This window comes from Fusarium tjaetaba (genome assembly GCF_013396195.1).
Source record: "Fusarium tjaetaba strain NRRL 66243 chromosome Unknown NRRL66243_c0000102, whole genome shotgun sequence".
NCBI classification, from domain to species: Eukaryota; Fungi; Ascomycota; class Sordariomycetes; order Hypocreales; family Nectriaceae; genus Fusarium; species Fusarium tjaetaba.
Window position 1 is genome coordinate 51,679 of NW_023501298.1, and position 24,970 is coordinate 76,648.

Sequence of the window (24,970 nt, forward strand, 5' to 3'; positions counted from 1 at the left end):
TCAAGGCTTATATAAACTAGATTTTAGATTTATGATATCTTTGGTAAATCTAGGCATCTCTCAATTTTCGTCTCTTATCACAGGTCTACTGCTATCAAAGTTTACGCTCCTTGAGTAGTAGAGCAGTCACGAGCGTGATCCCGGAGAACACGATGGAGAGGCCTAACCCGTTAGTCAAGTCTCACCAAAGTGGCATCTACTTACCGTGACCATACTCGATTCCTCTGATATAACCTTCAACCAGTACCTTTCTGATAGGCTCGGAAGCTTCGTCGATGTACGAGACACTCTCTGCAGCTTTTCGAATCACCTAGAAACTTAGCAGATTTCACGAACTCAGTGAAATGACTCACTTCGTCAATAAAGTGTTGAGACTTTCCGAGATCGCCAAGGTTCTGCTGGATGTCGTGTCTGAGAAGGCCCTGAATGGCTGCACTCGTACCAGCCATGCCGACCACTGAACCTAAAGTCACAGCGAGGAAGATTCCAGAAGAGGCTGCTGCTTTGTCTTTGGGATCGATGGAAGCTTGGAGGGCGATGAACGCTGCGCTTTGGGCGATGCCCATTCCCAGGCCCCTGAATAGTTAGCAGGAGAATTCGATAGACAGGAGCACGTACCCTGGGAAGACGTAGAGCGACTCCAGCCAGTTTGTCTGTCCATGCCAGCGAAGTAGCATCAGAGCGTAACTGGTGATCGATGAGATGGCCGAGAAGATGATGAGTGCCTTGTATCGACCAGTTCTTTTGATGATCAAGCCTGTCGCTATGCCTCCAACTGTATTTCCAATAACTGCAGGGAACAAATGAGCGCCTGCGACTGTGCTCGACACACGCTGGGTAACCTGAAAGTAAATAGGAACGGTATACATCATCTGACCGGTTAGCATCTCGAGTTCACGGTACTGGGACACTCACTCCAAGCTGTGCAGCTGCTTGACCAAACGCAATGAGATACGTCTTTGTGACATCGCCACTTTGAAGCAAGCGAAGAGGGAAGATTGGTTCCTTGGCCCAGCGTGACTCGACGAGTACGAAAGCAGCTGAGAGAATGACGCCCGCAGCAGCGAGAGTTGGCACGAGGGGATGACTCCACGGGATCTTCTGGCCACCAATCTCAAGGGGAACCATGAAAGCGAGAACAGAGCCACCCAACAGGAGAGCTCCAAGTACGTCGATCCTCTTGATGCGTTCCAGTGTCGCACCCTCGGTCTGTGTTGTAGAAGGGAGGAGGATTGCGGCGATAATCATGGATACAGCGAATATTGGCGATTGTCCCAGGAATGACCTACACTGTCAGCATAAGCTATTGGAAAAGAGATAGACTCACCATCTCCAGCCAATCGTATCAGCGAGAAAGCCTCCCAGCGGACCACCGATGCTACGACCGACGGTGGCGATGACGTTCATGTAGCTTTGCCATGAGGCGACTTCTCGGAGAGGTGCGAGTTCTAATGGTCAGCTTGATACTCAAGATCAAGGTGAGTCGTACCAGTTATGATGACTGATGCCATTGTAGTCATTCCCGCACCTCCAGATCCAGAGATTACGCGACCTAGGATGACTTGCCACATTGACTGGCCAGCGCCTCTGAAGTTTGTTAGATGAGGCTATACGTAAGCACAGAGACTTACACGAGGGCACTGAATTTGTTAGCCAGATTCAAGTGACCAATTCATCGGGTACAGTCTAGACTCACCATCCGATAGCAAACAGTCCATAGCAGAAGATCAATATCGTCTTTCGCCCAAAGATGTCGCTCAATTTTCCGTACTACACAATTAACTCAATTCCTCCCGAATATAGTCTCACATACAATCGTCTGCGATGCGGCACTAGCCAACATAAAGCTGATAAACAGCCAACTCGAATCCTGAAGCTTGCCAAACTCGGATGCAATCACAGGATGCGTAGCCAGTACCAAAGACCCATCGGCGTTGGACGTAAAGATGCCTGAACAGTTAGCTTCGATCTCCAAGGCCTGGGAGACTCACCAATCAGCAACGCGACAACTACTCTTGCAATAAACGCATGGCTATACGTTTTCGGCTCATCGGCGCTGTTCCTCTCGACATCCGAGACCTCGGGAGGAATCTCCGGTATCAAAGGAGTCGTCTCCGTCGCGTTAATTCTGGTCATTTTGACGAGCTTGACTTGAGAGAATTATAGTGAAAGCTTTGATTTTCATTTTCGATAAATCTCCGATATCGTTGTTATCGTAAACGTGATTTCGGATCAAAGCACATCATCGCTGATCCACTCCGCGGAATTGGATGCACTAACTGTGTGAGGCATATAGACACGGGAATTGGGCAGACACATATAAAAGCCATAAGCCATTCTGTCGCCATTAAACACAAATAGTTGTCCTATTTGTTGCTTCAATTAAGTAGATGAGACACCCCCACTGGTTCACGCCGCACCTCCGCATCGACCGCACAGACAAGAACGAGGCTCTTTTGGGACTGATCTCATGAACCCTGCCAGCAGATCTACCGTCCATTCCTATTTGTTTCCGTCGCCTGACACTAGCTAGTCTATGTGTCAAGACCAACAGCTTCTTACTATCCCCAATTTGCACATCATGAACTTTGCGTCTCTCACTTTAAATGGGCCAATCCTGACTCATCAATCAAGACTGAAATGTGGATCCGCCCTTTCTGGACATGTCCGAGACTTCGCCGTAAACTCATCGTAACCCCATGACCTCCAAATTCCATCACCACCAACATGGCAGACCCAACAAGTGATTTGTTCATCGACTTTGGAGACTTTCAAAATGCTGCTGAGCCTGAAACCATCTCCCCTGGCATTCTGCAGACATCAACAGCTCCTCCAAAAATCGGAAATCGCTTTTCATCTGAGTCTGTCAAGATTCTGAGGAATTGGTTTGCCGCGCATGAGAGGCATCCGTATCCTACCATCCAAGATGTCCAGGATCTTCAAGAGCAGACGAGTTTGAATAGACAGCAGGTTACGAATTGGTTCGCGAATGCGAGGAGGAGGGCAAAGGTTCATTCGTCGCGGCCGACATCACCTATGTTTCGGAATGACGATTCGGGGAACTCTTCAGGGCATCACACGCCGATTGATACACCGCGACGACGGGCTACTCCTGCGCCGTTTGAGCATATGAATCCGCTGCAGCGATGGGCGAATTCACCGCCGGAACATGAGGCTGCGACTGTGGATGATATCTCACGAGCTGTTGCTGCGTTCTCGACGCGACAGGGAAGATCACGAAGTCATGGGTCGTCAATCAGCAGTAGAGGGACGTCAGTGTCGAGTCATGATTCTGGGTCGTACAGTTCTGCTCATTCAAAGCAATCATCGACGTCATTCGACATTTTTAAACGGCACAGTCGAAGAAGACGAACAAAGATGAGAAAGGAAGTCAGAACTAATCTCCTCCAAGCGCAGAATACATATCAGTGTACTTTCTGTACAGAAACCTTCAAGACGAAATACGATTGGCAGCGTCATGAAAAATCTCTTCATTTATCGCTTGAGAATTGGGTTTGTTCACCAAATGGACCGACAGCGATACATCCAGAAGAGGGGCTTCTTTGTGTCTTTTGTGGCGTCAAGAACCCCGACAAGACGCATCTTGACGGACATAATCAGAGTGCATGTATCGAAAGACCGATCGAAGAACGGACATATCATCGAAAAGACCATTTACAGCAGCATTTGAGATTAGTCCACATGTCCAAGTTTCTCAAATGGCCGATGGATGATTGGAAAGTCATGACGCAAGAGGTAAAGTCGAGATGTGGATTCTGCGGCATCAATCTTACGACTTGGGCTAGTAGGGTTGATCATTTGGCGGACCATTTCAAAGCTGGGAGTACGATGGAGCACTGGAAGGGTGATTGGGGGTTTGAAGGGAAGGTCATTGAGAGGATTGACAACGCCATGCCTCCTTGTAGGTGCACGAGACAGATTAACATGTACTTACTAACACTGACAGACCTCATTCACTATGAACGAAACTCTCCTCTTCCATTCGCAGCTACAAGAGGCCCAGCAGATACACCAACAAGTGCATACGAACTCATCAAGCTCGAACTAGAGTATTACATGCGGAATCGCCACCAGTTTATAATGCCGCCAGATCCCGAGCTTCACTTTGAAGCATGTTCCGTGATCCTCGGTGCAGAAATATCCTCCCCCAACCAAGCATCGTTATCCCCGTCCTGGCTATGGGATTTGTTCATGTCAGCTACTGACATTGCCACCCAAGCCAAACTTCGACCAACGAAACAATTAGCAGAGGGGCGATTGAGTCAGTTGAAGATCAACGGAAAGGGAAATATCTTTGAGAATTGTGAGCTGGAGGCGGCGCTGCAGCAGTATATGACAGCTCATACATCTATGGGGCATTTTCCAACGGATTCTGAACTGCAGCAGGAGGCGTGCAATGTCTTAAACCGGACAGAGACAGCGTCATCGCATCCGTCGAGGAGGTTTCTGGACTTTTTGATGAGGCTTGTTTGGAGTTCGACGGTCTGGCTGGAACCGTTTCGACAAAGGGCTGAGACTCTTGTAGCCATGGCCAATGAGTCTGTTAACGATTCTTACTTTCTATGGGGTCAGACAGATACAGCTGTGTCGTTGGATGCATCGATGGAGCTGGACATGTTGCAGCCTTGGGTTGAGAATCGATCTCTGTCTCCTGAAGGAGTACCGGAAATACCAGCGATCTCGATGCACAGCACGCCAGAGTCAAGGGCATTGATAAGAGATAAAGTGCGAACACAAACACCATTCTTTATCAACGACAACAACAGCTATCGCCGATTGAAACGAGAACTATCCCGATTCGTCATGACGACAATGTCTCCCAACAATCCGAATCGACATATACCCAGCGACGACGAATTAAAGTATCAAGCACGATGGATATTATACGATGAGTAAGTTTCCTGCTAATTGCGATTCGTTTACTAACAAAATAGCGACGACCCTTGGAACCAAACCCCCGTCGACAACGCAGAGTGGCTACAAGAGTTTAAACGAGACGTTGGACTTCCTACTTAGATACAGGACAAGCACCCATATCTCTAGCAACAGGCTCGCTCTCAATAGAAATGTCAAAGTCAAAAATATCCATCGGTATGCCGAGAGTTGTGCACGCGTTGGGAATGTCGACTATTCCTGCGATGGCGCCGCGGATGGGTGCGCAGGAGAGTAACAGGTAGATTTGTTCTCCAGAGTAGCCTGCATCGTCAGTTGTGTTTTGACAGTAATGGAAGTGACTTACCGAATTGCTTGAGGTATTCGATTGCACGGAGACATGATTGTCTGTAAGCTATGGTTGCATCCATGAAATGCTGCTTTCCATTCTCGTCGACGGAGAAGCCTTCAAAGATTAGGTAGCGTGAGGGACTAAAGGTAGGTCCCATGTCGCCTGGTCTGTAAACTGGACTCTTGAGACCACGCGACTTCATGCCGCCTTTGATGAGATCAAACTTGATCGTGATGATACCAGCCTAAACTGTTAGGACAGTATCCAATGTCAAGTGTCGAGACTTACCATTTCGATAGCACCGCAGAAACTAATCTCACCATCACCCTGACTAAAATGGAGATCTCCAACAGAAAACTTGGCTCCCTCAACATGAACAGGAAGATACGTCGTAGATCCACGTGAAATATTGTTAATGTCACAATTTCCTCCATGTTCAGGTCGTCCAGGTATAGTCCTTGCTCCCTCCCTCGCAATCTTTGCCAAAACATCACCTGTAGCTTTTCCACCATGTGCATTGATCTCATTCGGCGGTTGAGCCACAATCTTTGTAGAATCAGCCATTGAAGTAATGAGCTCTGCCTCTCGACGGTTCCACTCTGCGAGGATCTCGGCAGATGGGGCACAGCCTAGGATTCCGGGGTGGATCAGCCCGGGGAAGCGCACGCCGGGAATATGACGGCTTGAACAGTAGACGCCGTCGAAATCCCAGATTGCTTTTGCGGCGGTGGGGTAGTGTTCGTCGAGAAAACCGCCGCCGTTCTCTTTGGCAAAGATTCCGGTGAAGCCCCAGGGGGAATGGTCAAAGGGTTGGACGTCGGTTATGTTGACGACGAGGAGATCTCCTGGTTGACTGCCTTTGATGTCGAATGGACCAGTAAGATAGTGGATCTTTGTAAGGTCAACATCGCGAACATCGTCTGCACTGTCGTTATTCCCAATCTGACCGCCTGTCCAGTCGAGACATTCTATCTTGACCGTCTCGCCAGGTTCAACGGTTGCAATACTCGGGACTACAAATTAGCGATGTCAATCAGGTCAATTGAGGACATACCATCTGGATGCCATCTGTTGTGGAGATGGGGTTGCTCAGAGGCGGGTTTGTCAAAAGACACGGATTGAGCTGTACGGATCTTGCCAGGCATTGTATGAGGTTTAAACTTTGAGGACCGTTTTCAATTGTCTCAAATGTATCTTCTTATAATAGTGATAACGGTCGTTGATAGATAAGAGACTATCTCGCCGCACGCCTCCGCATCTCATCTCCGCACGAGATAAGAATGATAAGCTCGTCTTGTGACATTCCTGATAAAGCAGGTGGCTGCATTGTCACCCAAGGGCGAAACCCCGCGATTAGCATGACGCTGGTACAGTCTAGACACTGTACACTCCAGCCCGTATCGAGATTGGGTATATGAGATGGGGGTGTCCTCGGCAGATGAGGAGACCACAAACAACCATGACCATGGACGTCGAGACTTTTTCCCTCGGAGACTTTGAGCTTCAGAATGGCAAGATTTTGCCGGGTGCGGTGATTGCGTACAAGACTTTTGGGGAGGCTGGACGCCCTGCTGTTCTTTATCCGAGTTGGTTCTCGGGTGCGATATCCGATAATGAGTGGCTTATTGGGGAGGACAAGACTCTTGATCCGGGGAAGTACTTTATCATTATAACGGCGCTTTTTGGGAATGGGCAGTCTACGAGTCCGTCAAACTCGGATATCAGTCCGTTTCCTGATGTTTCGTTCTACGATAATGTCAAGGCTCAGCATCAATTGATGGGTCATCTTGAGGTGAAGCATCTGAGGGCAGTTCTGGGTTGGTCGATGGGTGCGGCACAGACGTTCCAATGGGCTACGCAATATCCCGACTTTATGGATATTTGCGTTCCCTTTTGCGGATCAGCCAAGACATCTCTTCATAACCAAGTATTTCTCGAAGGCGTCAAGTCAGCGCTCTTAGCTGCCAAGGGCTGCACGTCTGCAGGAAGTTCTCAAGGACGTGTCGAAACCACAGACAGCAAATGGACCGACAAGGAGAAAGAAGTCGGGTTGAAAGCTTTTGGGAGAGGCTACGCAGGCTGGGGTTTCTCTCAGGCATTCTACCGATATGAACTGTTCAAGAAGCATTACGGCGCAGCTGATCTTGAAGAGTTTATGAAGAATTTCTGGGAGAAGTGGGCGCTTAGCAAGGACCCTGAGAATCTGCTCGTCATGCTTCATACATGGCAGGCGGGAGATGTGAGTCAACAGAAGCCGTATGATGGGGACTTTGAGAAGGCGATGAAGGGGATCAAGGCGAGGATCTTGGTTCTTCCCAGCAAGACAGATCTCTACTTTCCGTGAGTAACTCCCTGGTTTTGTGGATGTTGTTGATGCTGACTGTTTAGGCCCGAGGATTCAGAGTATGAGGTCAAGTGTATGGGGGATAATGCTAGTCTGGATGTTTATCCGTCTATTTGGGGACACTGGGCTGGTGGACCGCCTGGGAACATGGAGGATGTGAAGTGGTTGGATGAGAGGCTGAGAAAGCTTTTTGATGAGGCTCCTCGTAGAGATGTCAGTTGAGCGTGCGTCAATGGCAGTTTTATTGTGTCATTTATCCAGCTTTATTTAGTTTCATGACATTTCAAGATTTATTTTCTTTTAATGAATGTCTATCATAATTGCAGGCATACTACGTAGATGAAGCTGGCCATGAGATTGACAATTTTCCCATTGCGCACAGTCGGTCCACTCCTGGAGTTGGAGGGAGGCCGGCACAAGACCTCTCGTAATAGAGGGATGCAATCAACATTCTTTGACATCTCGGGGCCCGACATCAAAGCCTCCGAACCTTCGACATCCCTCAAGATAACACCCAATTGACCAATAAACACAACCGCTTATATCTACATGTCCAACTAAGGCGCACCCTGATAGCCCTCGACACTGTACAGAATGTTATCAATGAAACGTCAATCGCTCGTCAATTACTCGTCTATCTCTCGTGTTACCCCAGCTTGTCAGATTAAGGCGCCGACTAGCTTGTCAATCTAGGGCGGATGTCACGACAAGGCGGTTCTCCACTCCTCCACCACAATGATTGCCGAGATTTTGGGACAAGCTATTTTTGATCATATGAACATGTTATACCGATCTCGTGACTTGTTGGAATTCTTTCATGGGCGCGTTGGAGTTATTGTTGTGTAAGAGATAGCCAAGTTGCGGTGAACAACGAGTACGAGTCGTGAATACTCTTGGGCGAGGGTTCTAGAAGGGATCTAGATATCGCGGGGTATGTGGATTCAAACACGGGCCCAAACTCCGGGCGTACCGTTAGTTCGGAATCCCCACGATACCATTATCAATACTATCTCTTAGATTGGCAGCTATCAAGCCATGGAACTAAAACTGGCCAGGGTATCATCGGATACTTGTCATTGTTCACAAAGGGCGAAGGCCGGAAAGTCTTCCGGCCACGATAGTAATTCCGGCCTCAATGTATATAGACGCGGTGTCGGCCAGGCTTCACTCATATGCCATCAATCATCAATCCAAGTCAAATCACACAAAATGTCTGCTGCAAACACACTCTTCCCATACCTCCGCAAGGACCCCTCTGAACTACCAGAGGGTGAAGATCCTTTCACCATCACAACTCGCACAGGATATCTCCCCTTCTCACTTCCTTTGAAGAGACTCCCTTCTCAATTCGATCCTGTTTCAAACCTTCTTGACGAAATCCCTATCCTCAAGGAAGATGGCACTCCAGGATTGCTGGCGACTTTTGCTCTTGGACCTCTGATTGACAGTGGTGCTCTCCCTGATTTGACTTCTGAGATTGATAATCTCGTTGTTCCTGGGACGGACAAGAGAGATATGGCTGCTATCACTGCTGCCTTTAGAGATTATAGCTTCATTGCTTCTTCGTATCTCCTTGAACCTTGCTGGGAGACTTATAGCAAGAGTGATGATGGCGGTTATGGACTTGGACGTCAGACACTTCCCAAGTGTATCGCTGGACCTCTTGTCAAGTGTGCAGAGATGTAAGTCGACCACTCAGTCAATTGATCTCGCTGACCAGGATCTAGTCTCGACATCCCCGCTTTCATGTCCTATGCTGCTTCTTATGCCCTCTACAACTACTGGCTCGTTCATCCCGAGCAAGGGCACGATGACTACGACAACATCCGTCTCGTCCGCGCTTTCGAAAAGGGTCTCGACCCCAAGTCGTCCGAGGCCGGCTTCATCCTCACTCACATCCACATGGTCGCCCAGACCGGCGGCCTAATTGAAGGCGCTGTTGATCTGCTAGCCGCTGTTGAGAAAGACAACAGCACTGCCAAGATCGCCGAGGCCAAGGCAAGCCTGGAACTCATTCTCAATGCCATGCAGATCATTGAGACAAACATGGAGGGCATGTGGAGTCAGTCCCTGCCCAAGGACTACATGACCTACCGAACATTCATCTACGGCATCACCAAGCAGTCCATGTTCCCTGATGGTGTTGTCTACGAGGGCCAATATGACGACAAGCCTCAATTCTTCCGTGGAGAGTCTGGTGCAAACGATGCCATCATTCCTCTTCTCGATCACATCTGCGAGATCCCCATGCCCAAGAACCCATTGACAGACATCCTCATCGAGTTCAGAGAGTATCGACCCAAGCCTCACCGCGCATTCCTCAAGTATGTCCGCGAAACAGCAAACGAAGTCGGTGTCCGCGATTTCCTCACCAAATCCGGCGATCACGGTCTTGCAGTGCTGTATCTCCGCGTCCTCGATCACATTCGAAGCTTCCGATGGCGACACTGGATGTTCACCCGCGAGTACATCATCAAGCACACTCTTCATCCTACAGCTACAGGTGGAAGTCCGATCATTACTTGGTTGCCTAACCAGCTCACTGCTGTTATGGATCTGATGGAGGAGGTTGCAAAGGGATCTGGTCTCTGGGCTGTTTTGGAGGAGGGAGTTTGGAGTGGTGGGGGATCTTTGACTCACGAGGATTATATCTTGGTCAAGAAGATTATGGATAATGTTGTGACCAAGAAGGCTCAGTTGAAGAAGGAGGTTGACAAGTATTGCCAGGATCGGGGTGTTTAATAGCATGCCTAGTTATAATAATGTTTGTTTGCTTCAATTGTGTGCTGATCCCTTTGTGAATTGCAGTCAGATTATCGCCTCATCAGATGGGTGTTCTTGTGATGAAGTATTTGCTGATTCCACGATATTCTTGAAAAACCATCTGACTCCGTGTACAGAGTATGGTCAGTCAATTCGTAGCTTGGGACCGAGTCTAGATGACGCCAAGACTCGGCATCAAGGATCATTCGCCGAGACTTATCTTATCGTGCCATTGACCAATCGAACGATTACATTTGCGCACCAATCACAATTCGTCGCATTTACGGTCCAGGTCAAGTGACGTAAACGTCTGACGCTCAGGAAAATTTGATCATCACGATCCAATTCCGGCAACTCCGAGGTCCAATAATTGAGTCATAATATTGTACTATTCATAATGTACTATCGCTAAAATATCCATATCGCTTAAGCAATTGGTTCACAAGTAAAGACACCTCGGACTTCGCCGTGACGGAACTTGAGGATCTGGAAATGTTAGCGAGATTCAATCGCAGTGACTGGGAGTAACTTACAATATCGTCAATTGAAGCATATGTTCCACCAACGAGAACAATCATGCCGATAATGAAAATGAGTCCATTGGCAATGGAGAGAAGAAGGTTCTCCTTTGAGTGCCAAGGTCCCTTTCGGATGAGCATAAACCACATAATGGAGGGGAAGTAAAATGTGAAGCCCGAAATGAACAGGGACGAAGAAATGGACAAGAGATCATTGAAGAAGGGGATGGCCTCGGCAATGATGAAAGCCACAACAGTGATGACAGTGACGAGAGCCAACCAAGTGATCCATCCCATCTTGGTGTTGATGTAGCGGATGATGGAGTTCTTGAACATACGTCCGTGGATATAACGAGCGACGACTGTGGTGTTAATAGATCCAGAGATGAAGATGACAGGAAGAGCGACACCAAAGGCAATCTTGGAGATGGTAGGACCAGCAGACAGAAGAGCAGGCGACTTGACATCTGAACCGACAAATGCATAAATGAGAGCGCCAGTAAGGGTATAGATACCAATCTCAATCAGGCCAAGAGCCCAGATTGACTTGACATAGTCACGAGGAGTATGCATCTCATCCATGAAGCTGAACTGGCAGACAGCAAAGGAGTAGGCGAAAACAATGTTGGTGATGGCGATGAAAGCGTCGGTGAAGCTGAGGTTGTCCTTGGGCCAAGCAGACCAGTCGACAGAAGACATGCCGCCTACTGAGTCGCCAGCTTGGATACCAGTTGCGATGATTGTGATGGCGACAGCGATGGCAATAGAGACAAAGTCGATGTAACCAAGGATAGCAACCTCTGCGAAGGAGGGAGGAATGGCGACGATGAGGAGGATGATGGCGGAGACGACACCAAAGACGACAGAGCATGCTCCATTGTTGGTGAGATTGAGGAAGGCGATTGTTCCAGTGAGACAGTGAGATCCGACGAGGAAGATGAGCTGAAGAGCAAACATGACACCAACCAGCTATTCACGTTAGTACACAAATTACATCAATCAGGCAGTAAGTAGAAAGTGACTAACCTCGTAACCAAACTTGCCAAACATGAGTCTACCAGCATCGGCATAGTGAGAAACCTCTGGAAAAGCAAGCTTGACCTGTCCAACGACATGCGATGTGTAAATAGCGACGAAACCAAGACCGACGGTGAGGATAACACCAGCGACCATGCCGAGGGTGGCAAAGGCAGAGGGCAGAGACAGACAGCCGAGGGCAATGGCCTCGACGATCAAGACGACTGTCAATCGCTTCCAGCCGAGACGGTGGAAGTGTGCGTTGCCCTCGGCGGCTTTTTGCTTCTCCATGTCGTTGATCTCGGCGACTTCGCCGGTTCGTGTGTCAAACATGTCTGGTACTGATTCTCGACGGGACTTTTTTGAGTCTGTTGGAGCCGTTTGGGCTGTGTTGATTTGGTCCATTGCGGGTGTATGCAGTGGAGATGCAGTATATGTGTATGGGTATGGGTATAAGTGTATGTATGAGTATAAGTGTAGATGTCTACTGAAGATGGTATGAAGAGAGGCAAAGGGAACAGAGTAAAGAGGGAACCGCGTCTATTATAAAGCCAGATAAGCAGAGACCGAGAATGAGGCCGATCTCTGTATCCGTACATAGTTTACCAGTGGGTCGAGATAGTCCCACCATTCTTCGGAGGCGACCTACGAATCTGAACCATATTCTCATCAAACCCTGTTTCTCTTACATGTCGAATTCCCTCACCAGAAACCTAATACCCCAGACCCCAGACTGCCTCCCGGCTTGTCTACTCGCCTCTCTAAGAAGCCCACGGTGCCGAAACTCCGTGTCATGAGGCTCGAGCTCGTGTGCAGTCAGTGTCGCGCCTACAGTGGATCGCCAAAACCTTTCGATTACCTAAAGTGGATCGCAACAGAGCCTCTTGCTTGGCTGCAGCCATGTTTGCATTAGTCAATAAAACTCTCCGTCCGCTCTACGTATTACCCAATTTTCATCATCATCACAGACCCGTGTTTGTCCCCAGAGATTTACTCCGCAAAGGGGAGAGATTAGGTTGAGGAGAGGATGGGTTTTGTTACGTACGAGAATGACTGAGAATGCGGAGCAGTCGGTAGACGCTGAAAGCGAAAGCAAACACGTTCGGGAGTCGTGGCGGGAATAGACGCGGGCTTGTGACCGGCATTTCTCTGCCAAGTCGGATCCGTGGCTGTTTATCGCACGAGTGTCATACAGATCACATCCGAAAAATTGTGCAAAAATGGCTTGGCTTGGTCTACCTGAAGTGAGCGGGAAAAAATCTGCCGCCCGTCGAAATGTTCTCGAAGGTGTACTAGTCAGGGGTGGCGATTGGGGGTATGGGGAATGATAAAAGCGTGCAGGGGGCCCGCCAAGCATTGACCATTGAGTCTTTTTTCTTTCGTGGCCTCGAGATAGCGTATGTCGATGTGATTTGAAGAAGCGTTAATGCATGGCAAGTATATGGTTCGATTACTGAGCGGGATATTCTGGCTTGAGCGTCAGGTTTCGGGGCACTGAGGTATTTGGTGATCGAGGCGCGGTTAAGTCACTTGACCTTGGGGGATGATCTAGCCGCTAATACGATGAACACGCGCTGTAGTGCCTGATTAAAATAGGCGACTACTCTGTATACTCCGTAGCACCATCACGCTGTAGTCAGTCAGTCAGTCATTCACTACCATTCTATTGCCTGCCTGCAAATGTCTTCATCTCCTGCGAAACACTGGCTTCGGTATTCGGGGTTCCAAGTGATCAATGCATTCGCATCGCCTATCTAACAGGCCTATCTTGATAACCTCCAACACCAGATTAAAATCCGTCATTGAAACAGAACCAATTGGTCATGTCGGAGCGCATTGGTCAACAGAGTATTTTCTCTCGTAATGCTGTGGAGTTGCTGGCCCACTGAAACCAGCGATCTGTGATGTGATTCTCATTTCTAATGGAATCCCCGAGTCAAGGCATCCGTAAACGGCCGACCCCGAGTGCACGGAAGCTGAGGAGTATCGTGAGAGAGTTCTAGACTTGGAGATGGTGTTGATTTGTACGTGAGAGATTGGGGTTTTGGAGTTAGAGAGAGGCACAGAGGCTAGAGAGGGTGTTCCGTAGGGGCCGGTAGTTAACGAGTGAAATTGGGCTAAAAGTTAGTTTATGCATGATTGACTAGAATAGTAATGGGAGTGCCGATCACCTGACGCTGACGTAGGAGATGTAGGGTAGTTCAGCCTGTTTAATTGTGCTGTAACGATGTAGACAGTCGCGTAAGTGATAGAGTAACTCCTACGAGTATCACCTTGGTGTTCCCTCCGGGGGCTCCTAGCGGAGGGCTGTTCCTCGCTGCGCTCGCGTGTTGTTGATGTTATCATTAATTTTACGCTTCAATCCACTTCATCGAGTTGGCCTCAAACACGTAGAAACAGCTGGCTTGTGCAACGATGTGACGTTCGTCTTGTTGGTGCTGACTGGTAGCAAATCGCCGTCTTACCCTACATTTCACCACAAACTCCAAGGTTCAACATGACTGTGGCCCTACTGCCTTAACAGCTCTTAAGTCCGGGGTTAATTCTCCTAACAATTTCGTCATTCCCGCTGATGTAAGATCCAACGGCCGCTATCGGCAGCGACGGCTATGATGCGGCTCATTCACACAACAGCCGGGGATTTCCCCATAGAGAATTTGGTAAAAGTCTGACTGGTCTTGTCCCTTTGTGTGCTATTTGTGTCATTTAATTGGTTCCATCGCATCCGTGATTAATTGCGACGCGAATCGTGAGCTGCCAACGCGTCGCGTTACATGCATCCACCATGCTTACAAGGAATCATGACTCCAACTATAGGCTCACTCATCCACAGTCGACAATCTTACCCCAGACCAACTCAGCAGTCTGCATCTACTCTTGGCATGACATACAGAATCAACTGGTCGGATATCTGTGGACCTACAGAAATGCTGTCACGGCACATTCCAAGCTTTCAGCTACACAGTGGATCTGGGGAAACCGGATCATGACAAACAATTACTATTAATAAAACTAACTCTATCGGATAATGCTCGCCTGGATATCTTTTCATCTCTCGTCAAACTGGAGCATCCCGAAAAAACGCCAAACTAGCCCAAAAGCAATACTAACGAAAGTTTCCTAGACATCGGGTGTTCCCATCACCACTTGCACTGGAACTGTCAGGTCCATCTTGACGTCGCCCTCCAGGACGACCTTGACGGTGTATGCTCGTGAAATAATACAGGAGTGAAATGTTGGCACAAACATCTTGTCGGCTGTAGGTAGTTTGAAGGGAATTTCGACTGTCGCTGTGTGAAAGATGGGCGAATCCTTGGTGCTTGTCATGTCGACATTCTGAGTCCACTCAACCTTGGGAGAGGTTTTGGGGAGAGACACTGCGAATGGATAGCCAAAGTTTGCGATTGAAGATCCCTGTGTTGGTAGGTTCATCATCGGTTGATCTCGGAACCAAGTATGCGCTTGAATCTTGAGCGAAGCAGATGTGAATTGTGGGGGAATCACATCAGCCGCAGAAGGTTCAAACGTAAAGCTGATGGGAATCGAAGATCCACTAGCTTCGTAACCCTCTTTGGTGAGATGAATTGCAGCTGGTTGAGCAGCCACTGCAGAGATTCGACCCTGTGAAGCAGAAAAGATGTTCTTCTTGACCTTCTTGGACCTCTCAATCTTGTATAAATCGTCTCGCTCGGTGATGTTCAGAGGGGGTTCTTCGAAGGATGTCGGCATGACGTTGATGGTATGGGAGTTGCCGAGAGAAATGTTGAAACCTTGCTTAGCTCGTGTGAGCACATAGGCTTTGATGCTATATGTCACTCGTGCCATATCAGGCGCCATGTCGTCCTTTTCCCAGCCGCCGAGTGTTGGAGGTAGTGCCAAGTGTCGTTCCCAGACGTCTTCGGAAGCGGTCTTGTGGGTGCATGCTTTGGAGGAGAGATGAGCTGGGATGTTGAAGATGAAGGGGAACGTATAAGTGACGCCCGCTTCGAGAACCTCGTTAGGATACTCGTCGATTGGCATCTCTAGTCGAAGGAATCGATGAGATGTCATGTGTGTCATGTCAGGACCATCTCTTCGCGTCTCGCTAAGGCCATCGAGAGAAATGTCAATTCGATCGTAGCGAGTGTTTCTAGCAGGTGTGATGTTGACGACGCCAGAGACTTCAGAGTTGGTGGTGTACACTTTGGAGTTGAAGTGGCCGTTGATGAGGATCTGAACTTCAGGTTTCTTCGTCATTTTTCCTTTCAGTGTTGAGGCCAGTGCATATGCTGAGCCCCAAGGATGAATGCTTCCGTTTCGCTGAATGCCGAGATGTTCATACTCTGGGGGAGTAGCAGGCAGTTTAGTGACTTGAACGTCAACAAACGATGGAGCCTTGGCTGTCATTGTAGCTGATGCAGAGTTCATAGTTGAAAGCAATCAAGTGAAGCTCAGTGCAAAAGGAGATGAGAATTACTGACCAAAATCCAACTCAGCTGACCCCCTAGGATTTATATCTCTGCCTCAGCTCCTCTGCGCCCTGTTGTGATTGACCCATTGACTGATCCATCCATCCATACCATGCCTAGCTCGTTGACATGTTGTAGGGCGCATGTAAAAAAAAAAAAGGTGCCATCCGAGCCGACCCCGGCCTGGAAATAGATCATGGCGTAGTCATTTTTAAGCGGAATTTAAGCCGTCTCAAGCTAAGCTTATTTTTCGTCATTTCGAGGACGTGCTTACACCCGTTTATCCGATTGATAAGTTTTGTGATCTTGGGCTTCAGATTTTGGGGATTTGGAGATGGACCCACTGGAGATGTTCTGTAGATGTCCACTGGGGAATTACAGCGGGGTCTTGTACGTAAAAATCGAGTGATGAAAGGTTTTTCCCTCCTCCATTCAGTCTCTGCTGTCTCTGTTGTCTCTACTGTCTAACTTCTGCTGTTCTGTCTCATTGAGTTTGACACTTGTTTCTCATCTTACATTTGTCAGATTCATCATCATCTATCCCCCGTCTTACGGCTGAATCCGACGTCGGCAGAAATAGCCCGTCTCGATAAATTCGAGTCATAGCCAGCAAAAAAAGCCACAGATTTACGCGAGGCCAGACTATTTTTCCTCGGGTGACCCCTCCGAGACCATGACGGTAAATTTCGACGGCATTCTCCATTATTAATCCACCAACTTGTCATGTCGACCGCGCCCTGTGAAGAGTCACTGTCGAGACAAGGTGTAACGCCCTTCGTGTCAACTATGGCGATAGGTATGGCGCAATATGAGAGTGTTGGTTCCATAGCAACAATTAAATAGCGGTATCGATTCAAGAGCAACGGGAAATGTAAATGGCGACATCAGTTCGAGAGCAACAATTAATAATGCACGTTGTGCACAGCCTCGATGGATTTAACCTTGCCTACCCATGCACTAACATCGGCTTTGACTTTATGCAAGCCTTCATGTGCATGCATATCAAGATATTTATCTTATCTTATCTCTTATCTCTCCAAAAATTCCCATAAACGCCTTAGCCAGCTGTAAAGCAACCGGACATAGACAGTTAATTAAACTGGCAAAGGTGATGAACCAGATTGACTCAGACTCCTGAGACACCAGATCCCATTGTTACAGCCATTTCCCTGGAAAGAGTCACAATATTTTGATGACTCCCGATCATCTTCACGTCTTCGTCAGTGGAATCTAGTTCACTACTTGGGCATTCTCAAACCAAGACTATCTGATGCACACATTTCTTACTCTTGACCGAATACATAATCTGGCCGTCGCAGATACCAACTCTTTCATATACATGAGTCACATCAGGCGTGTCTCTAAACTCTACACTTCTTGAATGCCGTCTCAAGACAAGAGAAGTTTCCGAGAAGGGCCAGTATCCATCCATACCAATAACAGGCATGCAGTAGAGCGTCTCCGATGGCGGGATGTACAAACCCCCAAGGCTCTTGTCGGTAAAGTCATAGTCTGGTAGGAACGAAAAGCGACAGTCCTTATCCTTCAGACTGACAAGCTCTTCTGTACTACTATTGCGTATGTAGTCATCTCGCAAGGTATACTCGCTCGTTCTGAAACCCGCATCGTCAGGGTATACTATCGCAACCTCTTCGACGTGGACGGCGCGAAGAACGATGTGTCCCTTGGCAACTTCGCCTGCTCTGTCGATGCTACCGAGTTCAACTCGCGCATCGTCAACCGTAACTAGATAGTCTGAGCCGAAATACGTATTCTGCCAGTGCACTGTAAAGTCGCAGCACATCCACGACCAAGTTGGCGGCCCTCTTGCCGCGACGGGTTTTCTGAATCTGCATCGTTGCACGGGGCCGCTTGGAGGACCGTCTACTGCTCTCCACAGTAGGGCTTCGGGCAACATGCTCTTCCAAATTCCTGCCAGGTACATGTCGTTCTTCATCTCAGCGCTGCCCGTTGTTTGGAAAGCTTTGGCCATTCCAGATAGCGCGGGCAGGCGATCTTTCTCGAACGTGAGTCCCAGCCGAGAGTACCGGTGGACCAGATGTGCCCAGTTCCTCATGCCGTGCTTATAGAAAAGGTCTCCTTTGACTGCACCCGGGTAGTCAGCAGTCTTGGGGACATGGGTGAAGAAATACTTGGTGGCAAAGCTGTTCTTTGTCGTCTCACCGCATTCGCACTGCGCGTCCTGGTTGCACACCCATATGAGCTCTGTGCTGTTGAAGAGGATTGCACGTGGTGAGAGATGGAGCTCTTGGAAGACCCAGCCCCTCTGATACAGTGGTTCTGTCACAGTGGGTAGCTGACGACAGTCGTACGAAGGCAAGTCGGGGAATAAGTCGAAACTGAAGGTTAGATCATGGCCAATCAGGCGCTGTCGCTGAATGCACATGGTTCTCTCTTGGCCACGGTCGTCCTTGACGGCCACCTTTTGCACCCTCAAGAACGGTTCGGGATCGTAGCGATCGGAGTAAAGGCCGCCATTGCCATCTTTCGCATGACCGGCGAATAATCCGATGAAGGCATTGGCGTACATGTCGGCCATGTGGGTAGACTCCTCTAACCAATCCTGGGGATCATCTTGCATGATGCACAGAGAGTCAATCCAAATATACTGGATTCCGAGTCTTTTGCAGACATCTGCAGCGTCTCGAAAGGTTAATGAAAGGTCACCAAGTGCGATGCCATCATGAGTAAAATTGCTAGAGGTGCTCTTGAGTAGCTTGACGCTAGTTGAGCTCGGAGTTCCCCAGCAGTGACTCAGCGTTGCGTACTTTTCTTTGAGGATGTTGGTTCGAAGGATGAGTTTGTCGTCGCTTATCTCGAGAAGACGCTTTGGTGTTTTCAAATCTGAGGAATCCCAGCAATCATGCGCGCTGGCACATTCGCGCAGCCGCTCCTTAATCCACTGAAAGCATTCATCAGACTTTGAGGAAACCGGGATGACAATATTGGGTGCCAACCCTGGCTCGGCGCTTGGAGTGCCTTGGACAGTCACCCGGTAGACCTTCATATCGATATCAGGGAGGTATTTCCCATCAAAAGAACCATCTGGGACATGCTGTGAAAATATTCCAAGGCCCTGCTGATTACTGTAGGAGATATAGTCCTTCTTGTTTCCCTTTTCCTTGAAGAATTGGACGAGGGCAGCGCAGTGCCAGCAACCCGCATCTGCGCCAACTACGTAAGCCTCGACTGGTCTGACGATTGCACGACGGAACTTGTATGAGCGGTGCTCGTCCTGAGAAATTTCAAAATATGAGTCACAGTATTTGCATGTCTCACTCATGTCGGTGTTGGTGAAAAGACGAGTAGCTTATTCACGCGAGCTCGGGATCAAGTCAGCTTTACTGCCTCTTTGGTCAGCCGCCTGAAAGATTCCGAGGGTTTTTTGACAGGGTACTTGGCCCAACCATTTTGGCGGCCAACTAGAGTTAAATCGACTATGAATAGGTCTTTAAATTTGACAGAAACACAGCTTGGTAGCCATTTCACGGTAGTTATGTGTATTTCTCCTTGCCAAAGAGTCGGGAGGAATGCTATGGCGGAAAGGTTTGGCCAACTGATGAATTTAAGCAGATTCACGTGCAATGACAAAATATTTATCTTATCTCTTATCTTATCTCCCAAAAATTCCAGTTTGCCCCGCGATGAACACCACAGAAATTATCGCCAATCTTAAACCCCAAACACTGGTAACCATCATCATGTCTTCAGACGCAGCCTCTCAAAAGCCCATTCACAGCCTTGTGCTAGATACAGGCCCTCTCATCAAGAACGACCCGCCCGCGAACACCCTCCGCGCGAAAGCCGAACAACTCTACACCCTCCCCTGCATTATTTCCGAAATTCGAGATGCCGCCACCCGAGCACGAGTAGAGACGACGCTTCTACCCTTCATCACCCTACGATCGCCCAACCCCGAGAGCGTAAAGGTCATTCGAGACTTTGCGAGAAGAACAGGAGATTTGGCGGTTCTGAGCAAGCCTGATATTGACGTCTTGGCGCTGGGGTATGAGTTGGAATGTGAGCGAAATGGAGGTGATTGGAGATTGAGAAAGACGCCTGGCCAGAAGGGTTTGAATGGGAAGCCAAACAAGCCTGCTGAGGGTGAGAAGACTGAGACGGAGGTCGAGAAGGTCGAGGAGACTCTGGAGAAGGCTGTTGACAATCTGACCATCGAGAACCCTGTTGAGCAGGCCACAGTCGGAGAGTCCAGTCAGTCTGCAGAGGCAAAGGACACTGTCGCAGAGACTGTCGCTGAGCCAGAGTCCAAGAATGAGTCCACAGAGGTCACCGTGACAAACACGACTGAAGACACTGCGACCGCGACTGCACAGGCTGGCGAAAAGGCCGACGAAACAATCGAAGCCGTTGAAGAAGCATCCGACGGCGACGCTTCCGACGACGAAGGCGGCTGGATCACACCCTCAAACCTCAAGAAGCACCAAGCAGCAGACACCGGAGCGACACCCTCAGCCCCCGTCCAAAAGACCCTCCAAGCCGCAGTCCTCACATCCGACTACGCCATGCAAAACGTCGCCCTCCGAATGAACCTCAACCTCGTCGCACCATCTCTCGCACGAATCACACATCTCAAGAACTGGGTTCTACGTTGCCACGGCTGCTTCAAGATCACAAAGGAAATGAACAAGCAGTTCTGCCCCTCGTGCGGTCAACCTACTCTCAACAGAGTGAGCTGCTCGACCGATGAGCACGGCAACTTCAAGATCCATCTCAAGAAGAACTTTCAGTGGAACAATCGCGGCAATGTCTACAGTGTTCCCAAGCCCGTTCACGGGTCTGCAAACGGTCGTCTTCCCAAGAATGCGGGTGGTAAGAATGGATGGGGAAATAATCTCATTCTGGCGGAGGATCAGAAGGAGTTTACCCGGGCGGGAGAGGAGCAGAGACGTCAGAGGAAGAAGGATATCATGGATCAGGATTATCTGCCCGATTTATTAACGGGGCATCGAGCAGGAGGCGGTCAAAAGATTCGCGTGGGAGCGGGACGAAATATAAACTCGAAGAAGAAGCACTAGTAGTTGTATTGAGACTTTTAGTCTAACGCCCAAACTGAACCGTAACGCCCGTCATGTGTGATTTATTCGTCCTCTAGACATTTGTTAGTCAAGATCATCAATTGAGAGAGTGAGAGAGGAGAGACGTACTCTGCTGAGTCAAGAGAAGCTCAAATCGTCGCTTGAGAGTAACGCGCTGGCGCGACCACTTGTCATCGGGGGAGAAGCGCGCGGGGTGGGCGGACTTGGTGACTTGGCCTTGAGCGACCTTCTTGAGAGTATACAGGCGGTTGCCTTGAGCGTCGAGGGTGTACATGAGATGCATTTTGGCGGTGTTTGTGATTGATTGTGAGGTTTTGGTGATGCTGGAGCTTTGCCGTACAAAGATTGAGCAAAGAATTTTTTGACGGTAGTAGAGTCACGTGAAAGCGTATCGTTATCAGTGACTGGGGGTTTCGCAGAAAATGTAAGTTTGGGGGACAAAATTGTCACACAAGCCTACACTGTCAACAGAGTTTACCCTTCACACAGACTTTTGTCACCTGTGCACAGCTGGTACAGGCTTGATTTAGCGTGCATGCACTAATTTTAGGTTCTGATCATCATTACAGGGCATCACTCAGTGGGTGTCGCAAAAGTTGTCGCAAAATGATCAATTCAAAATACATGTTCAAAACGGTCTCAAAGAGCGAACTATCTCAAGAACGACAAAGTACATAATGCTAGGCCAGAAATGACAGGGTCATCCATTGTATCCTCCAATTGACAAAACGAGAGTCCAATGTCAATAACCAAAATGACAGTCAAGTTAATGACATTACTTGGTAGGACTGATAGGCTCTCCGACACGGGCGCTCTTAGTTCCAGCCCATCCCTCACGTTCGTAAAAGCGAAAGACAAGATCGTAGTCCTCGAAATCGTGAACAATACGATCAATGCGTCTGTATCCTCGGACAGGATCAACAAGACGCTTAGCAGCCCAGTTGTTGGAGTCATCATCACCCATGCAGTATGGGTTCTGGGCTGCACCCTTTGCTTCAAAAAGAGTGACGCTGAATCGACCAGGCTTGAAGATGTCGACAACATGCTCAATAATCTCAGTCGTGGTGCGTCCGCTCTGACCGCCAGGGACGTTGGTCTCGAAGGAAGCAAAGGAACACTGAGGCTCCGGGGTGACGTGAACCGTAAAGTAATGCTCACCCTTGCCAGCCTCGGGAGGGACGACGCCGTTGGCAGAGAAGCCGCAGGGACTGAACAGGTATGCGTCGACTCGCGCATCGGGATACTTGCTGGTTGGGTAGACGCTGGAGAGGCCGCAACTCTCCGAGACGACGGTTCCCAGTGCGTGACCCTCAGTGGTCAGAGCCTCGATTGAGTCGAGCATGGTGTCGTCGTCGCCGTTTGCGAAAACATCAACCTCGTCAACAGTCTCGGCAAGCCCTCCAAGGCTGTTGATGGCCTCCTTGCGTGCATCCTTGGCCTCGGCAGCCATCTTGTCGCTGGCGACCGCACTCGCGTGCGACAGATAGAACTGCTTGGCGTTTTCGGGATCGAGATCCGTCATGAGGATCTCGAGCGTCTCGTCGTGGTAACTGCTGGGCAGTCCATTGAAGGACGTCCCGACGGGGATCTTGGTGCCTTCGACCTCACCGGGGGTGCGAGGGGGCGTGAGGGCTTGCTGGTTGGGTGAGGTGAGGTACAGATACCAGTGGTCGCCGTTCATCTTGCCTACCATATAGGCACTACCTCCGTCGAACATATCGTCGAGATACTTGACCTCTTGCTTCCAGCTGCGGTGGGGGCCCTGCTGCTTCTCGGGGAAGAGAAAGTTTTTGCGACTGTAGAATACCCGGTATGGAGTCGCGGCTGCTTGGATGTCGTCGGCCGAATTGGCATTGTGGAATGGGAATCCGTGTTTGGCAGCAATGTGAAGCATTCGCTGGAGGCCGAGAAGAAGGGTAGTGGTTCCGCAAGTCTTGAGAATGATCTTGTGAGGAAAGACAAACATGCTCGACTCGGAGAGAAGATACGCATCCATCATGTCACTCTCAAGAACAGACAGGACCTTGCAGTTGACCATATCAAGCATGGGAACCCAGGTATCAGCCGGAACAGCCTTGAGGCCATTGACAGGAGCAGTAGGAGGCAGAGTCGTCGGACTAGGAGCGAACCAAACCTCGAGAAGCTTCTCGGGACCTTCAAAAGCGTTGGTCGAGTCGAGGTCGGCGGCTACATCGTGGTTGATGGTGAGATGAGGAGTAGCCGAGGCGGGCGAAAAGGTGCAGTTGTACGGGACGGAGGTCATGATGGCGGCGGCGGTTGGTTCACAGTGTTCTTTGCCCGGTGGCAGAGTCCGCGGAGCACTAGCTGCCGCTCAAACAGACTATGCGGCGTCTGTTTGAGAGAGTAGGCCCACAGGTACGGGGACTTGTTCAGATGCTGGCGGAGCCAGCAGCAATCGATCGGTTGGGGGACAACGTCTCGGGGACGTTAGGGGGGTCGCGAGCGGATGAAGTGGTAGAGCTCTTTTGACGGAATTGTGGCAGAAGGGGATACTTGGGAGATGTGAATCGGTGGATGTTCGTTGAAGGGGTGCTATCGGGGCCTGAAGAGGTCAGTCTCTGATGCTGTGATGCTCTGATACTGATGGTGTCAACTCACTTGGAAGGTCGAGAGAAGAGGAAGCGCAGAAGATCCGTCGGCCGCATAGAAGCCCAGTAAAGGAACCAAGAAAGGTCAGTGACGGTATCGAGAAGAACCGTCGATTGTTTGAGAGATTAGACACGTTTATTCGACATTGAACTTGTAGCCAAGTTTTGCGGTCGCGTGAGCAGTGCGAGGGCGAAGCGATGAAGAGGGGGATAAAAAAACAGTGAAGAGATGGAAATACAGGACAGCAAAAACAGATGGAATGCCAAAGAACAAAGTGACTGATGCTTGTTTTGTTTATGCTTGCTACTCTGTCGGTGAGAGAATTTTGGGTCTCGTCGACAAGAAGTGGGAGGGGTTGGGGTTTATTTTTTTCTGCGAGCAGATGAACAAAATTTCTCTCTTTGCATTGGATCCCGATCCAATGTGCTAAGGTCTCAATAAGGCGGTGCTAACTATTCCTCTGTCCCCAGGTGGCCCAGCCCAACCTAAACAGAGCTGTAAGGTACAGTTTAGTGGGAGCTACGTAGTACGACTCGTCAAATCCTGCCCAATACCAGGTCATTGTACATGGCTGCGACGCCCGGGGAAGTAGAGCGTGTCCCCGGCTTCTGGGCCGAGAAACTGCAGGTTTTTTTTACGAAAAAATTCCACACCCGGGCTGAGCTTTTTTGGGAGGTCGAGACACCATTTTTACTGGGTTGGCGGGCTAAGTTTGGTGGGGCAGGGCTTGGGAGATCCTTGTAATGGCCACACGAGTTTCGTCATTGTAACTTTCTTGGAAGAGAGGAAGATGCAGTGAGCCAATTATGGTTGGGTTCGTAAATGCATGTGCCTGAGTGAGTCAATGCCGATGAAGATGCTTGTGAGACACACTCCAAGACATACAGAGAACACAGACTTTTATCCGTATATCTTGACCGTTTCACGCGAGCGCAGCGAGGAAGAGC

At 49.3% G+C, this 24,970-nt stretch overlaps 11 protein-coding genes across 11 annotated transcripts in view; 4 read left to right on the plus strand and 7 right to left on the minus strand.

The window, feature by feature from the left end:
• Positions 1–94: 94 nt before the first annotated feature.
• FTJAE_5308 (multidrug resistance) lies at positions 95–2,136 on the minus strand (the record flags this gene model as incomplete). The annotated part of the gene is made up of 11 exons (XM_037351801.1): positions 95–162; positions 205–310; positions 354–576; positions 619–842; positions 916–1,285; positions 1,328–1,448; positions 1,490–1,587; positions 1,632–1,640; positions 1,697–1,770; positions 1,814–1,950; positions 1,992–2,136. The coding sequence occupies 11 exons, from the start codon at positions 2,134–2,136 to the stop codon at positions 95–97; spliced, it is 1,575 nt and encodes a 524-aa protein (XP_037207602.1).
• A 591-nt stretch (positions 2,137–2,727) lies between these two features.
• Positions 2,728–4,917, plus strand: FTJAE_5309 (monocarboxylate transporter 4; the record flags this gene model as incomplete). Its single annotated transcript, XM_037351802.1, has 3 exons — positions 2,728–3,241; positions 3,446–3,922; positions 3,968–4,917. 3 exons carry the CDS (start codon positions 2,728–2,730, stop codon positions 4,915–4,917), a joined length of 1,941 nt encoding a protein of 646 aa, XP_037207603.1.
• Positions 4,918–5,029: 112 nt separating this feature from the next.
• Positions 5,030–6,390, minus strand: FTJAE_5310 (formamidase; the record flags this gene model as incomplete). Its single annotated transcript, XM_037351804.1, has 4 exons — positions 5,030–5,217; positions 5,261–5,489; positions 5,534–6,258; positions 6,300–6,390. 4 exons carry the CDS (start codon positions 6,388–6,390, stop codon positions 5,030–5,032), a joined length of 1,233 nt encoding a protein of 410 aa, XP_037207604.1.
• A 314-nt stretch (positions 6,391–6,704) lies between these two features.
• On the plus strand, positions 6,705–7,811 carry FTJAE_5311 (homoserine o-acetyltransferase; the record flags this gene model as incomplete). The annotated part of the gene is made up of 2 exons (XM_037351805.1): positions 6,705–7,585; positions 7,634–7,811. 2 exons carry the CDS (start codon positions 6,705–6,707, stop codon positions 7,809–7,811), a joined length of 1,059 nt encoding a protein of 352 aa, XP_037207605.1.
• Positions 7,812–8,798: 987 nt separating this feature from the next.
• FTJAE_5312 (indoleamine 2 3-dioxygenase) lies at positions 8,799–10,331 on the plus strand (the record flags this gene model as incomplete). Its single annotated transcript, XM_037351806.1, has 2 exons — positions 8,799–9,271; positions 9,317–10,331. The coding sequence occupies 2 exons, from the start codon at positions 8,799–8,801 to the stop codon at positions 10,329–10,331; spliced, it is 1,488 nt and encodes a 495-aa protein (XP_037207606.1).
• Positions 10,332–10,778: 447 nt separating this feature from the next.
• On the minus strand, positions 10,779–12,292 carry FTJAE_5313 (amino acid transporter; the record flags this gene model as incomplete). Its single annotated transcript, XM_037351807.1, has 3 exons — positions 10,779–10,838; positions 10,886–11,839; positions 11,897–12,292. The coding sequence occupies 3 exons, from the start codon at positions 12,290–12,292 to the stop codon at positions 10,779–10,781; spliced, it is 1,410 nt and encodes a 469-aa protein (XP_037207607.1).
• A 2,715-nt stretch (positions 12,293–15,007) lies between these two features.
• Positions 15,008–16,294, minus strand: FTJAE_5314 (uncharacterized protein; the record flags this gene model as incomplete). Its single annotated transcript, XM_037351808.1, has 1 exon — positions 15,008–16,294. One exon carries the CDS (start codon positions 16,292–16,294, stop codon positions 15,008–15,010), a length of 1,287 nt encoding a protein of 428 aa, XP_037207608.1.
• A 1,293-nt stretch (positions 16,295–17,587) lies between these two features.
• On the minus strand, positions 17,588–19,639 carry FTJAE_5315 (uncharacterized protein; the record flags this gene model as incomplete). The annotated part of the gene is made up of 1 exon (XM_037351809.1): positions 17,588–19,639. One exon carries the CDS (start codon positions 19,637–19,639, stop codon positions 17,588–17,590), a length of 2,052 nt encoding a protein of 683 aa, XP_037207609.1.
• A 418-nt stretch (positions 19,640–20,057) lies between these two features.
• FTJAE_5316 (UPF0271 protein) lies at positions 20,058–21,392 on the plus strand (the record flags this gene model as incomplete). Its single annotated transcript, XM_037351810.1, has 1 exon — positions 20,058–21,392. The coding sequence occupies one exon, from the start codon at positions 20,058–20,060 to the stop codon at positions 21,390–21,392; it is 1,335 nt and encodes a 444-aa protein (XP_037207610.1).
• A 796-nt stretch (positions 21,393–22,188) lies between these two features.
• Positions 22,189–23,676, minus strand: FTJAE_5317 (adenosylmethionine decarboxylase; the record flags this gene model as incomplete). The annotated part of the gene is made up of 1 exon (XM_037351811.1): positions 22,189–23,676. The coding sequence occupies one exon, from the start codon at positions 23,674–23,676 to the stop codon at positions 22,189–22,191; it is 1,488 nt and encodes a 495-aa protein (XP_037207611.1).
• A 127-nt stretch (positions 23,677–23,803) lies between these two features.
• The window catches only part of FTJAE_5318 (cytosolic Fe-S cluster assembly factor CFD1), a gene marked incomplete at both ends in the record, with an annotated part of 2,174 nt that continues 1,007 nt past the window's right edge, over positions 23,804–24,970 (minus strand). The window contains one exon of the mRNA XM_037351812.1: positions 23,804–23,976. Coding sequence (XP_037207612.1) covers positions 23,804–23,976 — 173 coding nt within the window. The remainder of the gene's footprint in view (positions 23,977–24,970) is intronic.